The sequence below is a fragment of the Pelodiscus sinensis genome, chromosome 16 (genome assembly GCF_049634645.1).
Source record: "Pelodiscus sinensis isolate JC-2024 chromosome 16, ASM4963464v1, whole genome shotgun sequence".
Classification (NCBI taxonomy): Eukaryota; Metazoa; Chordata; order Testudines; family Trionychidae; genus Pelodiscus; species Pelodiscus sinensis.
Window position 1 is genome coordinate 38,768,642 of NC_134726.1, and position 17,787 is coordinate 38,786,428.

At 48.3% G+C, this 17,787-nt stretch overlaps 1 protein-coding gene across 6 annotated transcripts in view; it reads left to right on the top strand.

The window, feature by feature from the left end:
- Positions 1-17,787, top strand: part of GRID2IP (Grid2 interacting protein) — a 106,711-nt gene that overhangs the window by 52,731 nt on the left and 36,193 nt on the right. For all 6 annotated transcript variants that reach the window (XM_025190016.2, XM_075899867.1, XM_075899868.1 and 3 more), the window contains 3 exons: positions 9,794-10,048; positions 15,778-15,863; positions 16,193-16,262. In XM_025190016.2, the coding sequence (XP_025045801.2) occupies positions 9,794-10,048; positions 15,778-15,863; positions 16,193-16,262 (411 nt within the window). The remainder of the gene's footprint in view (positions 1-9,793; positions 10,049-15,777; positions 15,864-16,192; positions 16,263-17,787) is intronic.

The window sequence follows — 17,787 nt, forward strand, 5'->3', positions numbered from 1 at the left end:
AATGTGAATTATGCAAATTGCACATCTTGCTTCAACACTGTTTTGAAATAGCTTATTTCGTCATTTCGCCCTGTCTTCGCAGCACCAGATTTCACAATAACCCGCTATTCCGAAACGTGCCTGACTCCTCGTAGAATGAGGTTTACAGGGATGTTGGAATAGCTGTGAAGACGCGGGAGAGCTATTTTGGGATACTCCGGTATCCTGAAATAGTGTTGCAGTGTAGACGTACTCTTAGAAAAAAACAGGGTAGACTGAAGGGTGAGCAAACTCAGGGGCATGGATCCTCTAGGCTGACTCTTTTTCAGCCCAATGACATGCACATAGTGTGGTAGTTTCCACAGAGCAGCTGCACATCATCATCATCATCAGGCTGGCCTTTCATGGTAGATTTACACAGCTGTACTCCAGCCGTGGGGGTGAGGGTGGGAGAGGCTTAGATTCAAACCCCTTAATGTTTTGGGCTGTAAATCCAAACATGGAAGCTAATGTTTTTCTCTTTGTGTAATCCAGCAATTTCCAGTGAGCGTATGCAATCAGCCAAGAGAGCTGGCGGCCTGAACTCTGGGCTCCCCTGTCACTAGGTCATCCAGCCAGTTTGTGTTATGAAAATGCAGCACATTTGTAGAGCTGGTATCAGTGAGCCAGCCTGTTGGCACCTGCTGGGTACAGCCATTACTAAAGCTGCCTTCTAAAAACTGCTGACCCATGGGGTCAGTTATGGCTCTGTAGACTCCACCCAGAATGTCGGGGAGGTGGTAGTAGGCCTCTGGAAAAGGGGGTTGGGCTCTGGTTCACACCAGAGAGGAAGAGCGCCCTGGAGGCTGCCAATCTGGGGCCAGGGATGCCATTTGGAATTACTTTTTTGCTAATGAAACCAGAACCAGAATGAGGGGTTTCATCTCAACAGGGACTGCGAAGAGTTCCTCAGGAGCTGGGCAGGGATGGTATTTGAACAGAGCAGGGTGGTCTTTTATGCCATATAAAGATAATGCAACACAGGTATTTCTAATGCACTACAGTAAATTGGTGCAATCCGGAGGCATATCTGCAGTTAAACCATTTGCTAGTCCTCTCTGATCCTCTTCCTCCCATCCCATTTCAGACCTCAGAACAGAACCTTAACCGGAGACATAAGCTGCTGGCTCCATTTATTTTGCCACCGGAATGTCTTACATTCTGCAGCACACAGTGCACAGCCAGCCAGAGAATATCCCAGAAGGAGGCTCTAACTAAGGAGCATGATGACTAGTTGTGGAAGTTTGGAGTGATGACTCAGTGCAGATGAAGGTTAAATGGTTGAGCTGTCCCGTCAGATTTATGCTGGCTTGGGTGAAATGCACAGACTGACAAATTCTGATTTCTGTGATGAATATTCCCTTTAATCAGGCTGCAGGGATTCTGAGCATGGAAATACCTTATAATTAATCTGTTATAAAATACTTTCTTCCTCTGTGGAATGCTCTTGGTATCTCCTGATTCACCACTGGCCTCCCAGAAGTGCCGTTCTGCAGCATTGAAAATACCGTGGGTTATAAAGGCATCTGGCATCTGCAGTGTTTTTTTGGGAGAACTATAGTGAAGCAGGAAGCAGCCTGGGGATTTTACAGAGGCAAAAAGATGTACACACACATATTTACGTGCTGAATGCCCACATCAGGGTTTGATGGGAGGGGAAAGGGGACTGCTGGCCTCCCCAGGATGGGGTGAGTGGGAGGAGAGGGTGCTGAAGGCCACTGTAGATTTGGTTAAAGGGTTTGGGGAAGGGGGCGGTGTTGAGTGTTCTGATGCTGGGTTAGTGGGATCATTCAGCATAGAAACCTGGACTTAACTCCGTTTTCATTGTGGCTTTAAGTTGCTTTGACCCGGTTCTGAGGGCTGGCAGGGGTAGGAACACAGACCAGTGGGTCTGGTCTGTGTTGTGTCAGGTATTGGTAGGGGCCTTCCAAGATCCCATTCTCTGCACGGCCGTAGAATCACACCCATTAGCAATGGCAAAAGGTGTATGGTTCCAAGGTCTGTGGGTCAGACATCAGTTGAGTACCTTGGGCCTCGTGTATCGTGCACTCTGGGCTTCTCCTTCTCAATATAATGCAGATTCTCTGAGGCACATCCTTTGAATCGCCACCACTTACCTAGCAGATTTGCAATTGTTCCGACGCGTGCAGCGTAGAGGGGTGTCATTCTTTACTATGCGTCCTGATTCTGCCCGGCCTTGCATCTTGCGTCACAAGCTCTGTGCAAAATGGGGGCATTCAGGGGTGAGTGAGCAGGGAATTCTCATTTGGTGGCATTTTTATACCAATTGCGTAGGGCTGAAGGGCAGCACCAGAGCTAAGCCCCGGGAGAGTCAGGGTCCAAAAGCCATAGAAGCTATGTCCGCATCTGGTGCAAGAGCAAGTTATGGTGCTGTCCCGTGTCGGGTCCCTGGGAGCCGTTGTGATATGGGGATGCTCTTTTGCGGTCTGCAATAAGGTAAAGAACCAAGCTTTACAGAGCACATTGGTCTAGGCTGGGGTCCCCACAGAGAAGACTGAAGTCTACTGCTATGCCCTGTCCCCTTATGCACAGAGCGTCATAAGAACATCAGAACGGCCAGACCGGGTCAGACCAAAGGTCCGTCCAGCCCTGTGTCCTGTCTGCCCACAGTGGCCAATGCCAGGTGCCCCAGAGGGAGTGAACAGAACAGGGAATCATTAAGTGATCCCTCCCGTCACCCATTCCCAGGCTCTGACAGAGGCCAGGGACACCATTCCTAACCATCCTGGCTAATAAGTATTTTTGCACCTAACTTCTATGAATTTATCTAGTTCTTTTTTGAACCATGTTATATGTTTGGTCTTCACAACAACCTCTGGCAAGGAGTTCCATGGTTGACTATGCGCAGCGTGAAGAAAAACTTCCGTTTGTTTTAAATCTGCTAGCTATTTGGTGACCCCTAGTTCTTCCGTTATGAGATGCATTCTTTGGGGGACTGTCTCTTCTTGAGTTTTAATAAAGTCCTGCATAGTCAGAGGCTCATGACATGAAGTGAGGGTAAGGAAGTGAATGTTTTATTCCCACTCAGTGCAACCCTTGTGTGTGGTCACCAAGCCAGACTATAGTCCTGTTTTAAGGAGTAGTTCTGGACAGACACTCCAATTGTGACTTTTCTAGGACATTACAATGCGCTCTAATGGCAACCATAAAAGCTTGCTCCCTGCAGAATCGTACGACTGTGAGAATTAGGCAGAATGCAGTCTAGAGCTGACCTGCTGGGAGCTGGGACCATGCTGTCCCCTTGCTGTGCTTTCCTGTACATTTCACAGACACACTCTCTGCTTTGATGAGGTTGCAGGGGGTTTGAGGTCTACTATGGACTTGAGGCAGATACTAGTTGTGATTTATGATCCAGTTGCTGGCATTTGGCTAAGCTAGTGTGTTGTTGCTAGCAAGGAGATTTAGTGCACAGATGCTTCTTTAATTCGGTGGCCAAGCAGCATGGATGCAAAACGGGGAGGTGCACAGTGTAAACACATTGTAAGCAGGTGTATATTTGGTGCAAGAAAGAGTGATCATGACTCTGCCAGCCACACAGCCATTCCTCTCCCATCGGGGTGTTCCCAGGCCAAAGAATCTGGGCAGCAATATTGGGGTTGGGCTTCTATCCAAAATATTGAAAAGGCTCCATGCGTCAGCTGGTATCTGCTCTGTTCAGTGCACAGACCGCGTTGGTAACACCTGCTCCCTTTTGAGAATTACTAACGGTTCAGATCCCATCACCATCAGGAACACCTTGCCATTTTCCTAGCGATGGCTCTAGCTGTGCAGGGAACAGTGTCTTCAACACCACTAACGAGTGGGCGCCGGGAATCATGGTACATTTTGTATACGCAGGGGAATTTGTGATATAGCCGGGCACAGTCAGTCCCATGGCTCAGTCCCACCTCAGTGAATTGTGTTCAGCAGGGTTAGGAACCCCTTTTGCATTTGGAGCCGGTATTCGCTTTGTGCCCTGCACCACCGTGTAGTGTTACTGATCACTGCTAAATAGCTACGCCTCCAGATGCTGCTGTGAATTGGAATAGCCACGCTGGCTTTGCCAGTTTACACCGATTGAGGTCTGACCCTCCAGTGATAATGGCAACGACAAAGAAAGAGACGGTTTTTACACTGCAGGCGGAGAATCCAAAGTTCACCCTCTGGTGAAACAAAGCGCAGTGTGGTGGATAGAGCACAGGATTGGGAGTTCTTGCTCCTACCTGTGAGACCCGCTTGCTGTCTGCACCTCAGCTTCCTCATGTGGGAAATGGGGCTGATGCTGTCCCACTTCCCAGGAGGGCTGCAGTTAGTGACAGGGGAACTCTTTGTTGTCACTGTTAAAAAGGAATGAAATTCTCTCCTCTGTGCCAGTGTGGGCGGATGCACGGATTTTCCAGCCCCCAAAACCCAGCCGTCAGGCAGCCTGCAGTCCGTTGTGGTCCCTTCTTCCCAGGGTCACCTTTTATCAGAGCCGAGAGAGAGACCAAACCGAACAAAACTGGCAATCGCCATCCATTTTTTGTCCCAAATCCCTTTGGATGAGTTGCCTGAATAAAGAGGAACAAAGCTCCTGGGAGCCTGATGCCTCTGACAGGTGCAGCTGCAAGTGCTTCCCATTCCTGCTCAGCCGAGACACCCGCTATTGACTGAGCACAATCAGCGTTAGAGTTTCTTTTAAAGGCTTTACAATACATGAGAGTGCTGGCAGCAGGGCCCAGCGTGCAGCTCGGCATCCCTCTGCGTCTCCACAGAACGGGCAGAGCACAAGCAACAGGAACGCTCTTCCCACTGCAGGCTGGGCCTTCCTGCTCCAGCACATTCAGGATCTGACTAGTCCCAGATTTTTCTGGCCCCCCTTCTGCCAACCCCACCCCCTATCCTGCTCCCCCATGGGCCTCTTGGCTTCCCCTGCAGCCCAGCTGAGCTGCACGCCAGCTCCCAGACTCCACAGTGCAGCTGAGTCGCGCACCAGCTCCCATCCTCCCTCCCCGCCGCAGCCCAGCTGGGCTGTGCATGAACCCCCTCCCTCTGCATCACTCTGGGCTCCCAGCCCCCCACCCGCTGCAGTGCACTGGGACTCTGATCCTGGAACATCTGTGGTCCTTCCAGACCATGAATGTTGCTGGACCAGAGAATTCCAGTTTATAGAGGTGCAACCTGTAGTATTTGACCTGGAGAAACCACTGCTATGGGTGAGAGCAGGGTTTCCCAAAATATGGCCTGTGGAGCCCTGGGGCTCCATGCAACAGATCATGGGGTTCCATGAGAAAATATTAATGACTGTTGTATGACCCGGTTATTTTGTTACTACAGCCTCTTCCCGACTTACGAACTGGTTGCAGACCAAGCAATTGGCCGTAACTCGGTTCGTTTGTCAGTCGGACCCTATAGAGTTACGTGCGATCGCGCTGTTCATAAGCGCGGATCACGTTCGTAAACTCGGGGTCCACCATTTACAACAGCTTCGGTTGTAACTGCAAACGGTTGTAAGTCGACCGTTCGCAACTCGGGGACCGGCTGTAATTTTCTGAGTCCAAAACTTTGTCTATTTGGGTTCCTAGTGAATTAAATATCACAATATTTTAAGGGCTCCACCAAATTTTCAGGACCCTGTAGGGGACCGGTGGTCAAAAATGTTTGGGAAACCCTGGGCTAGAGAGTAAGTTTGTCTTCATGGCCCAGTCAGGGCTCTAGATTACCTCTAATGCAATTTGTAATGGGAGTGTAAGTGGCTGGCTGGCTGCATTCTCAGAATGGACTGCCACCCACAAACCCCTTTGCAGAGAGCACCAAACGGCAGTCACATGGTGATGACTTTTGGTCACCGCTGCCCTGAGCCAATTACTGGATCCTACATCCCACCTGTAGTTCTCTTGCTGTGCAATCCCTTTCCTGTCAGCTTCTTCATGGCTTGGTTTGTGTTCACTAACAGATGGTTGGCAGACCCTGAGCCAGAGTCAGCACTGGGGAAAAAGGCCACAGCTCCACTGAAGTAATGGATCTGAGTTTTGTGAAACCCGCACTGAGTTTGTCCCAATAATTCTGCTTGTAATTCATCAAAAACTTGATGTATCTCCTTTGTGATCTCTAGTCTGGATTATGGGAAGGTGTAAACCCCGGGTCCTTAGTTCGCCATAGATATTAGAATTTTTCTTTATGCACTGAATTCAAGGTTGCAAAGTAATAATGAATTATTGACCCTAGCTAGAATGTATTGGGTAGTGAACAAAGAGTAGACTGACAATAAGACACTCAATGGAGGTATATTGAGTTATAAGAATGGTTACTATAGAAACACTAAAGAACTCCCAGGAAGCCCTTACTAATGCAAACCAAACGTGTGGGCATGGGATGAATTGGGATGTTATTAATTCATTAATCCAGTCAGTAAATGGAAATGAAAAATTCATGGATTGCAACAAAGCAATGACATTTCCCTGAGTCCCAGGAGCTGAAGCCCGAGGGTTTGATCCAGGAAAGTGAGGCCTCTGACTAGCTGATGTGCATAGTACAGCAACATGGGCTCTGGCACCATGCAGTATAAATGGACAAGCCCAGTGGGGCTGCCTGCATGGAACTGAAGTACGAACTTGGCCCAAAATGAACAACAGAGCCTGTTCCTGGCAAAAAAGCTCAGACACTCAATGTGGACCAGTCTTCTATGTGACCTGGTCCATTCTGGAAAGCTTAGGGCCCCAAGGAGTCAGCCAGGCAGGCGTTTTTACCGGGGGGAGCCTGGACCTCCCTGTGCAATGTGGAGAGTTTATGGACCTCCATGGGAATATGCAAATCAGTTTTTGATTCACCTTGAATAAAATGAGGGAGAAGGGATGGCACAAAAACCCTGCAGAGGCAAGTTTAAGGCTCCAGAATTTTCGTAACTTATTTTCTCATATACTCAAAACCTGGATGAAATTGGGTTTTTTTTCCCCTGTGGAGAATTCTGCGTTTGCTGGTAGACGCTGCTATTTTCCAGCGTGCCAGACAAATGAAGGCAGAGAGCGTATATTTATCATACAGAGATATGTTCCTCGTGGAATTCATAGCTGGCACTGAACCCAGTGTAACAAAGAGAAGAAGGTTGGCCTCTATTTTGCACCAATCTTTTAGCCCAGGCGTGTCTGAGCAAATTGGTTTCAGCTAGAATGACCCCAGTAGTAGAGCTCTCTGTAGTTGGGATTGGTCCTGCTTTGGGCAGGGGGCTGGACTTGATGACCTCCTGAGGTCTCTTCCAGCTCTAGGATTCTATGATTCTACCATGCGCTGTGCTCTGCTTATCAGATGCTGGGCTGTGGTGGCATGAGGTGAGAAAGAGAAAAGGAAGACTAGAACGGGAAACCCCAAAGCCAGGATACAGGGAGGAGCCATGGGGTCCCGGGCCCTGCTCGGAGCAGTGAGACTGTGTGCAGCAGAGGGCACAGGATGGAAGAGATGCACGATTCCACGTCCCTCACATCCTTCAACTCCTTATGTCACATCCCCCAAAGGAAAGGGACAGGAGCACTGTCTGGAAACTCGTGACTCTGATTCAGCTAAGGAGCGTGGCTGGAACTGCGGCGAGGCCAGAGGAACCAAGTGTTGATGGGGTGAAGGGAGGAAGGGTGCGCCCGTGCTAGTATTTCTTTTGGCCCTGGCTCTGCACTTTTAATCTGCCCTTGGACGAAAGGTTCCTGTGGCTGCTTGCCTATGCAGAAGGATTTCAAATGTCCCCTCTTCTGTGAACGCAGATCCCCCCTCAAAAAAACCCAGTGTCCTCATACATAAAGAGATTGACCTTTACAACCACAGAACTCAGATGGGCATGGCCTGCCCAAGCCATCTCTGCCCTTGTTCTGCCAAAGGACAGCAGGTGGGTTTCTACAATTTCTGCACGAGATAGTGAAAACCGAGACCTTGCCTCTCTTTTGTGCACACACTAACATTCCTGGAAACACTCTTCATAGGTGCCAGGGTTTGCTCTGATTTCCATCACCAAAATTTCTCCTCTTCCCAGCAGTAGTGGACTGGTTGCTTCCTTCCACCCCAGAGGTGGTTGCATTTTAATGGTGCTGTACATATAGGCTGTGTCTAGACTGGCAAGTTTTTCCGCAAAATCATCTGATTTTGCGGAAAAACTTGCCAGCTGTCTACACTGGCCGCTTGAATTTCCGGAAAAGCACTGACGATCTCCTCTAAAATCGTCAGTGCTTTTCCAGAAATACTATGCTGCTCCTGTTCGGACAAAAGTATTTTTCCGAAAGACTTTTGCGCAAAAGGGCCAGTGTAGACAGCATAGTATTGTTTTCCGCAAAAAAGCCCCGATCGCAAAAATGGTGATCGGGGCTTTTTTGCGGAAAACCATGTCTAAATTGGCCATGGACGCTTTTCCGCAAAAAGTGCTTTTGCGGAAAAGCATCCTGCCAATCTAGACGTGCTTTTCCGAAAATGCTTTTAACGGAAAACTTTTCCGTTAAAAGCATTTTCGGAAAATCATGCCAGTGTAGACGTAGCCATATAGTTTGGGTAGCACTTTGGGATTTCTTAGGATTCAGTATGCTGGAGAGACAGAAATTGTTATAGAAATTCACGTTGTATTTTCTGTATATCAAATGCTGCTGCTAATGTTATAGACAAGGTATGAGTTTAAAGTCTGCTTGGTTAGCATCTCTCTCCTTTCTGCCTTTCAGTTCTTGGTAATCTCTTTCTTCCTAACTAGTATTATTATACCAGCACCCGACACCCTAATATCAGAGCATCTTCCAAGTGTAAGAAAGACGACAATATCTTTCTCTTCCACCCCCATAGCCACGAGGTACGGAGGAGTAGGAGTTTTGGCGTGTGTTAAGATACTATTGCAGGAAAATTAGTTGAGGGGAGATGGATATCAAAATTCTGGGCAGAAGATTGTCCCAATAAAAAAACTGTATATGTCTGGAGGCGTTAACTTGGCATGCTTGGTGTGCAGGGATGTTAGTGTGGGGGCGTTTGTACACCTGAATATCAGTAATATGAAGAATGCCTGGGGGAAAGCAGATGATTTCATCCTGCTTTTGCAGTCAGAACGTAGCTCCTATGAAATACCATCTGGCTGATCAACTTTAAAAATCCTTTTCACTGTCATACACGCTGTAGAACCATGATACTGTAGCTGTTTCCGGAGGCTGAGGGGGAGAAAAATCAATGGGGTTTTAAACCTAAGGAGACAGATCCTGTTGGTCTGCAACAGAACAGATACGGCAGGGGCAAGACTCTCTTCTCCCGTCAGCCCCAGCAGTTTGGAACGTTACCTGGAGTGGGGCAAGTATTTAACTTGGGATTTGAATTGGACCTTTTCATGACCAGAAGAGGAGGATTGGCAGCAGAAGGAGAGTCGGAGATTGGGCATGTGGTGGGGGGTAATAGAGCTGTTTAAATCTGTCTCTGCTGGAAGAAATCTCTCTTGTTTTCACCACCAATGCTCCCCAGTTACAGCCGCTCTGTGGGCATTTGAGTCTTCTCGGGACTGACAGGAGCATTAAGCTGTGGGGAGGGCTTGGCAACAGAACTCTACAGAAATATCCAGCAGGTGATTCAGGCAAAGGTGTGAGCATCGTGCCCACCTGGCGGGACCCTGTATTCTCGCATGAGCTGCTGTTTGGAAGGCTGCTGGATTCTTGGTGCAGGGGGTTTAGTGCCACAGGAGACCCCTTTGAACTTTTCTGCAGGTGTCACAGAAGCCAGGGCCCTGCCTCTGCCACGGGGACGCTGCCAGCTTCACTTCTCTTCTGATTTGCCTCCCTGTCATGTTTGCCAGGATCTTCATCCCCAAGAAGCACCGGCAGCGCTTTGACGAGGTGGTGTCCCAGAGCCTGATCAGCAAGCTCTGCCGGTCCAAGAGTGAGCAGCACACCAACCGGCTGAGGCGCAGCCGCAGCGAAGACCACCAGGAGCGGCTGCTGGTGTCGACCCGGGCAAGCTCAGTGCCTCGGAGTCATGAGGAAGCCGGCAAGGGTTTGCGGAAGACCACTTCTCTGATCGCCAGCAGCGTGGGGTCAGGGGCTGCCCGCAGGTAACACTCTTCCCTTAATCTTCAAATGCCTAGTTGGTTGCTCCTCATATAAAAAAGCTTGCTTCTTGTGAAGGAGCAGGCACATTGCAATGGGGAGAGACATGGGGAAAAGGGAAGAGAAAAAAGACAGGTCTTTGGTGGCTCATTGTAAGTGAATTTAGTATACAAATGAGACTGAGGGTATGTCCATACTGCAGAGTTTTTTTGGAAAAACAATTGTTTTTCCAAAAAAACTTCACTTATGTTGACACTGCAATCGCGTTCTTTCGAAAAAAATTGAAAGAACTGAGGGGTTTTTCTGACATTGGTAAACCTCTTTCTATGAGGAAGAATCCTTTTTCCGAAAGAGCTCTTTCAGAAGAAGGCGTGTGTGGATGGGGAAGAGGGAGTTCTTTCGAAAGAAGAGGAAAGAGAAAAAAGCACAGGTGCCCTCATGGCCACTCTGTCGATAGTAATCACAGCTTAAATGCGTGAGAGCATCCATTCAGTGTGGACGCTATCTTTCAAAAAAGCAGATCACTTTTTCGATGCGCTTTTGCAGTGTGGGCGCTTTCTTTTGGAATAAGTTTTCCAGAAGATCTCTTCTGGAAAAGCTTCTGAAAGAAGCCTGCAGTGTAGATAGCCTGAACTGAGTTGAACTATATCTCCCCTTTGAACTCTGGGAAAGTTTGGGCTCCACCTCACAGCTCAGGTCCATCTCCTGGTAGATCCCTTACCATCAGTTGGTTTTCTAAAGCTTGTTTCAATGAATTCTTTCTGGAAAAGAGGATGTGCTCTGCTAGGGCTGTGGATTTCCTTCCTGCACTGTCCAGCTGTGATGCCACGCTGGTCACTGTCCTAGGCTGCATGCACAGTGTTCAGTTTCTCTGAGCATATGTTGGCATGTACGATTGCTGGAATCCTCAGCCCCATCTGTGGGAGGCCACGAGAACCTGTAGCAGGAACTGAGGGGAAGGAGGAGAGGTCTGAAACACCCATTTCCATGGCCCCATGTGGCTAGACCTAGGTATGCTTGGAGACCTCCAGGAGCCTGTCTGAACCATTCACCAGAACATGTGTTCCCTTCCCCTCTGATCGCTTCCCACTTCACAAAAGGATGTGCTGGCCTCTTTTGTTATTGTTGTTGCTGTCATCGCAGCTGGTGAATCCTCCTACGGGGCTGGAAAGCCACCATGAGATGCTGAAATTGCTTACTCGCCTACCAGCATCTTATTGATGGGCACAAGCATGGAACAAAACCCTCTCCAGGCAGAATTCCCTGGGAGCTGGGACCAGACCATGTCCTCCCCAGGTGGAGAGGAGCCTCCAACACTTCTCCCACAGCCCTGAGTCTCCCCTCTGGAGTTTCTTTGACTCTCCGCCTTATCTACGTCACAGTGAGTGGCCCTCCCGCCAGGTGAGCAGGACTGGGCGGGACTCCCTCCAGAGCTTACAAATGCTGTCCCCATAGTGTCTGCAGATTGACACAAGCTACGGGCTCACTGTGGCCAACATGGCACTGCCAGTTCCTGCCACTCGAGAGTGAGGAACTGAGTTCAAATCTCTGGCTGATGCTAACTCTAAGGAGACATACCACAGTAACACCAGAGTGCTGGGCCAGTCCAGACCAGTCAGTGTTTTCAGTCAAAAACGGTCTCGCCTCAACCGAAAGCATAAAGAGGCCCGTCCTGCCCATGGGAGCCACAGGGCTGGGATTGTCTAAGAACAGAGAGAAAGTTGCAGGCAGGGAGGAATGAAGGTGACGCCTTGGAACCTGCCACGGTGGGTTACACACAGATCCTCTCTCGCCACTGCGCCCTTGTTGTGTTTCACAGATTCAGCAAAGTAGATTCTGCCCTCATGGCAGTTGGCCGGAGTTTGGTGCACAGAAGCCAGAGATGGTACTAATCAAAATGTCTTGCCGTCCATCTCCCTGCCAGGGCAGGATCTGTCTTTGTAACAAACGTTTTCAAGCCCTATGCAGTTTTAAGTGCTCCGAGTGAGAGAGCTTCCATCACTTCCCTGAGACAGTTCCACAATCTAACAAACCTCCCCTGAGGGGGATATTTTTTTAATGCTCACCCCAGCTTTTCCTTGCTTGATTAGTTTTAGAATCCCGGCAAGTAATTTCCCCCCTCCCCCCTTCGTGTTTGTATCATTAGACGACTGTGTCTGTGTGTCTTCATGTTCAGAATTCAGTATTTCTGTTAACCTCCCCTTTGATTAATTTGTTAATTAATTGCTTAGAAAGGAAATTTCCAAAGGAGAGCAAGAGTGGGCGTTCAGACTCTCCTTTCAGGACCTGAGCAGCTCTGGCTGCTGCTGGCAACCTTTCCTCTCTCCTCAGCGCCTCCTCCGTTCTGAGCCAAAAGCTTTCATCTTAATCAATGCATGCTAAGGCTGTTAGAAAGTTTTGATTGGTATTGCAGACAGCTTTTCTGGCTCCAGAAGTGAGGGCTCAGTCATGTGCGTCCCATGACCAGCATTTCCTATGCTGCAGGTGCAGAGGGAATAGTTTCTTCATTTCAGTTTATTCAGCTAATTCCGTTTGATGACTAGTTCATTCAAAGCGAAACCAACTGGGCCTTGAAATAACTGGGAGGTTTGCTCCATTGTATGACTCAAATTGTTGCATAAATTGCTGGTTTCGTCCCCTTGGAGGCTAGTCTGATTTACCCCAAGAAGAGAGTCACACTTTCAGGCTGGGTCCAACTCAAGTTTATTGGTTGCAACCAAGGTACGGCTAAGGAACTCAATGTTCAAATCAGAGCCGACCCCCAACATCTCATATGCAGGGGTTCTTATAGGGTTAACATCCTTCCTGGTTTAGGTGTCTTAACATGATAGGTTACTTCATTTTTGACGTTTAGCATTCCTATAGGTCAGGTTAATTTTCCAAATGAGGTTAAATACAGTGCCTACTTGCTGACTTTGCGGTTACAACTGTGTTACATTCATTCACTTTTGCTGAACAATGGGCAAGCCATACTTTCCTTTTTCCTTTCCTGCTTGAGCCGGTCACAAGTTTAAAGGATGTGGAATCTATCCATATCTCTACTTAACAGAAGACTGGTTTCACTTCCCCTCGTCTCCTTATTATAAGTTATTACCTGTGACAGGCCTTGACCTTTGTCATGTCTTACTCCTATACAAATAGCAAATATATCTAAGCATTAGCAATGTATGTATATTGTACGTGCCCCTCATAGGGGAATCAATGGCTCCGGGGGATTTGACTTCCCTTTTACACATCAAAATCTAGGTGAAAGAGGATGAGATCTTCTGATTATAAAATATTAAGGGACATGGTGAGCAGAAACCAGGCGGGGGGGATAGAATTGCTGGCTCCCTGGGCAAAGGGCGTGCAGCCTGTGCTCCTGGAAGGGGCTGGACCTTGGGGAATGGGCAGGGCTGGGGGCAGCCAGGCCTCAGGGCCTCCCAGACAGAGCCAGGTCCCCTCCCCCAATCAATCTTTTGTGCCTCTTGGGGCTCCAGTCACCGGCTACCCTTTGGAATTGCCAGGCCCTGGGGCAGTTGCCCCCTTTGCCTCCACCCCAATCAGTGGGCCTGCCAAAAACAATTAATTCAATTCACTAACTACAGGTAACATTTCCTTTGTTTATTAAATTAGTTTGTTTTACATTCAAAACGTATGTCGGTCAATTTTTTATTTTTTTTTATGTAACCGGCATATTTCAAATTGTACTTAATTAAAATTAATACTGTTTATGTGTCTTTCAAATTGGATTTGAATTCCATCAAATAGAATTTGGCACAAATTGCAAGTAAAAAATTAATCATTTGGTAAATAAGAAATGCATCATTTACCATTTTCTAACATAATAAAATATTCAAAATGTACATTGAGCTATATAATTGCTTAAATAAACATGTAACTATGGGTGTGCCTTTTGTCGACAAAAATATACCCGAGTCTACACTACGCCGAGTTCTGTCGACATAACGTCGACAGAACTTGGCAGTTTTGTCGACAGCGGTAAACCTCATTCTACGAGGAATAACGCCTTTTGTCGACAGAATTCTGTCAACAGAAGGCGTTATTGTATCTACACTGTCCTTTGCGTCTACACTCTCATGTTGACAAAGCGGCTTGCTTTGTCGACAGAACTGGATGTAGTCTAGACGCTCTTTGTCGACAGAAGCTTTGTCAACAGTATCTGTTGACAAAGCCTCTGTCGACAAAAGCTTGTAGTCTAGACATTCCCTATATTATGTATCCTCTTGATTATTAAAAAGAAGCACCAGATTTAGTGTAAAGGTTGAATTTAGTAGTAGAAGAACACGTTTTAATGGTTACCAACAAATGAAAGTGAACCTGTCTTTAGAAAGATACAAATGCAAAACATGATTAAAAGTGATGATTTAAATCACGAGTTTCTGACTGCTGATTTAAGCATGAGTATCATCAGAGATTTAAATCACTCCCATATTTCATCAGCTGATTTGTCCTTTACTTCAAGGGGAGCAGGGTTGTGAAGGAGGCACAACATTTTCTTAAGTGGCCATTGATTTGATGAGCCTTGATTTCCGGGTGCCCCGGGTTGAGGCAGCTGAGTGCAGGAGCACTCAGAGAGCTGGGGGGGGGGGGCTGTTGTGGACCTGCTGTAAAACCTGTGGAGGTAGAGAGTCCAGGGTGATGTACCCCTGTGTAAGGAGTGAGTGGGCAAGCTGTGTTGTTCACAGCCGCCTGATGATGTTCCAGGACTTTCTGGAGACACTCTTAACTAGCTGACTAGCTGAAGTATTCATAGAGCCCCAAGCTCCGCGGGCCTCTCACTGAGGGCTTGACAATGGAGGACTGGGGACATTCGAGGCATGGCTGGGGGAGTTCCTCCTTGACCACTAGCTTGCTCCCTTGCCCACGTCTCCCAGCTACTGTCACTGCTTGCGCTCCCTTTCAGGTTGCCTATAATTAAAGTTTCCCCCAGTCACTGTGGTCTGTTCCAGCTCACAGTGCAGGCAGGAGGTGGAGAGGGATGTGATTACGTGGGACAGGGACAAGCAGATGGTCTGCAGAGGCCCGGGCATATGTGAATTGGCCCTGCCTGGGGGCAGAGACAGAGCATTTGAGACCAGCGTCTTTGTCAAATTCTTTGCGTTGTGAGGAAACGTATTACCCGTGGCCATAGTGGGAATTTGCAAGGTTGGGGGTTCCCAGATGATGTGAGTTCTATTAATTCGCCACCACCAAGCTGGTTTAGCGCTTCAACAAGCTCTCATTTGGATGCTTAACCAGTGACTCAGTGGAACTTTCTTTAAAATTTGCCAGCAAATATTTAAGGCTTAGTAGTATTCTTCCATGTTTCACTGTAATGATTTTAACAGACATTTAGGTCTTAACATTGGTTGACTATTTAAATAAGTTTATGTTTAAAAAATAAACCTACATTTAATTTAAACCAAAAACTATGATTTAATTTTAAAAAATCTTAATTTAAATGTTTAAAAGTCTGAATTTTGTTATTTAAAAAAAGCATCAATTTTATCTACCTTAAATAGAGGGCGCCCAACTCAGTGGTAGTGAAATCCCAAGTGAAAAAGATCCTTGTGAGGTATGTTGTAAGAACTGGTGTAGGTGCTGGACAATCCTAGTTCCATAACCCTCGCACCCTTCCAGAGATATCCCAAGCCAAACGTGCTGTGATAGAGGAAGGGACTATGAAACAGGCACCACATGCGGCTTGGATGTTGATTTAATTCCTTGTTGGGTTTTGATTTTCTACCTGCAGAACTGTTCGAGTTTACAAAGGCAGCAAAAGCTTTGGCTTCACATTACGAGGACATGCCCCAGTGTGGATTGAGTCCATCCTGCCTGGTAAGGAAATCTGACGTTCCAAGCAGGTGTTGAGCTTTGGACCCGAGATCTAGTGTGAATTGTTGCCAGAAACATCGGTTGGTTTTATTGCTTCAGCATCAACTCTCGTGACTTTGGTGCTGCAAGCTGCTTTGCCCCAGAGTACCCGTGTGAATGGGGCCTTTTCTAGAGAAGCCATTCTTTCACCAGGCTAACTTCCCTCAAAGCAGAGGTCCCCTGTAACTGTCACCAAACCACAGCCTGCATGTTACTTTGTTGACAGCCTTAATACATCCCAGGCTAAACGACCACACAGCTAAACAACATATTTCATTTCCTCCTGTGCTTAGGGAGCCCAGCTGAGAAGGCTGCTCTCAAACCTGGAGACAGAATCTTATTTCTCAATGGGCTGGATATGAGGTAAGATGCTGGCTGATAAAATTATCTCTGTAAAATGGCTCAAATGATGCAGCTTATTAAGCAGCAAATTTGAAACAAACAAAAGGAAGGGCTTTTTCACACCACACACAGTCACCCTGTGGAACTCCTTGCTGGGGGATGTTGTGAAGACCAAAAGTATAACTGATTTTTAAAAAGATAAGTTCGTGGTCTAGGGCCATCCCTGCTAGTGCTGGGGTTCTGTGCAGCCCAGCACTGGCACACACCCTCTGGGGGATGGGAGGAGCAGCCGCTCTGCCGAGAAGAAAGGAGGGGTTTTGAAGTTGTGAGGAGCTGGGGCTGTCCACTTTCTCAGACTGGACAGATCAGACTTGATTTGTTTCAATAGTGTCTGGTCTGTGTGATCTCGGAGAAGTGGTGATCCTGGATCAGGGCAGGGCGGGAGGCTCACTGGAGAGCCTCAGAGCAGCCCGCAGTGGCAGTGCTGGGCACCAGCCAGAGGAGTAACGGGTGGACACACTGCTGGCCAGAGAGAAGTGGTGTTTTGAGGGGACGGGGAAAGCATTGCTCCACTGGGTCTGTGGCTGCCCCCTGCTCCTCTGGAGTCCTCTGGCTTGTGCTTGCCCTGCTCGCCGCCACCTGGGGCGAGCATAGCCCATGGCTGGGGGATGGGGTTGAGTCCAGGGTGGGATGCGATTGGAGATGGAGCTGGGCAAGATGTGGTCTGGAGCCCGATCTAGCCCACGTAACACTTTGATCCGGCCCGTGGACGGCATCTGGCCATTTCTATTTATATCCTGCTGCCGTGCCACCGAATTTTCAGGGGATGGCTCAGGCAGCAGGATCCTATTGAAATGGCTCGTGGCTCCTTTTCGAAGTGTTACCCCAGCAGGGGCCGGAGCCACAAGCCCTTTGCTGTGTGTTTAATCCAAAACCCCCGGCCCCAGACAACTCTCCAACCCCTGCCTCTTCCTTCCAGGGGCTGGAGCCGGCCCATGACCACCTACCAAAATTCATTAAGGGACCCTCCTGCGAAAAGTATTGCCTAGCCCTGAGTGCTGGGCCCTGGCACTGAACCCACGGGGGGCCATCCCTAGGCATATGCATCTTAGGGCACCATTGTGGTGCCCCAAATTTAGTGGTGCCTTATGCAGCTGCATATGCCTAAGGATGGCCCTGGATCGGTCCATGAATGACTATAGGTCACAATAGTCACAGATGCAGCCCCATGCTCAGTCTCTGGCTGCCAGGAGCTGGGACTGGATGGCAGGGGTGGTGGCTCATTCAATAATTGTCCTGCTCACTCCCTCTGAAGCAAAGGGCACTGCCCCGGCTCGATAAACCATCGGTCTGACCCAGTGGGAGAGCCCATAATAGTGTGAAACCGACAAGCAGGAACATGAGAGCGGTGCACGTTTGTGAGCAAGACGTGGGAAAGGAGATGGTGGGTATGGGGGAGGGGGAAAGAGAGAGAGAAAGAATTCAGGCTCCGTGCAGTTCTGTCATGGAGCTGACAAAGACATGGATTCGGTGGCTTTCCGTGAAG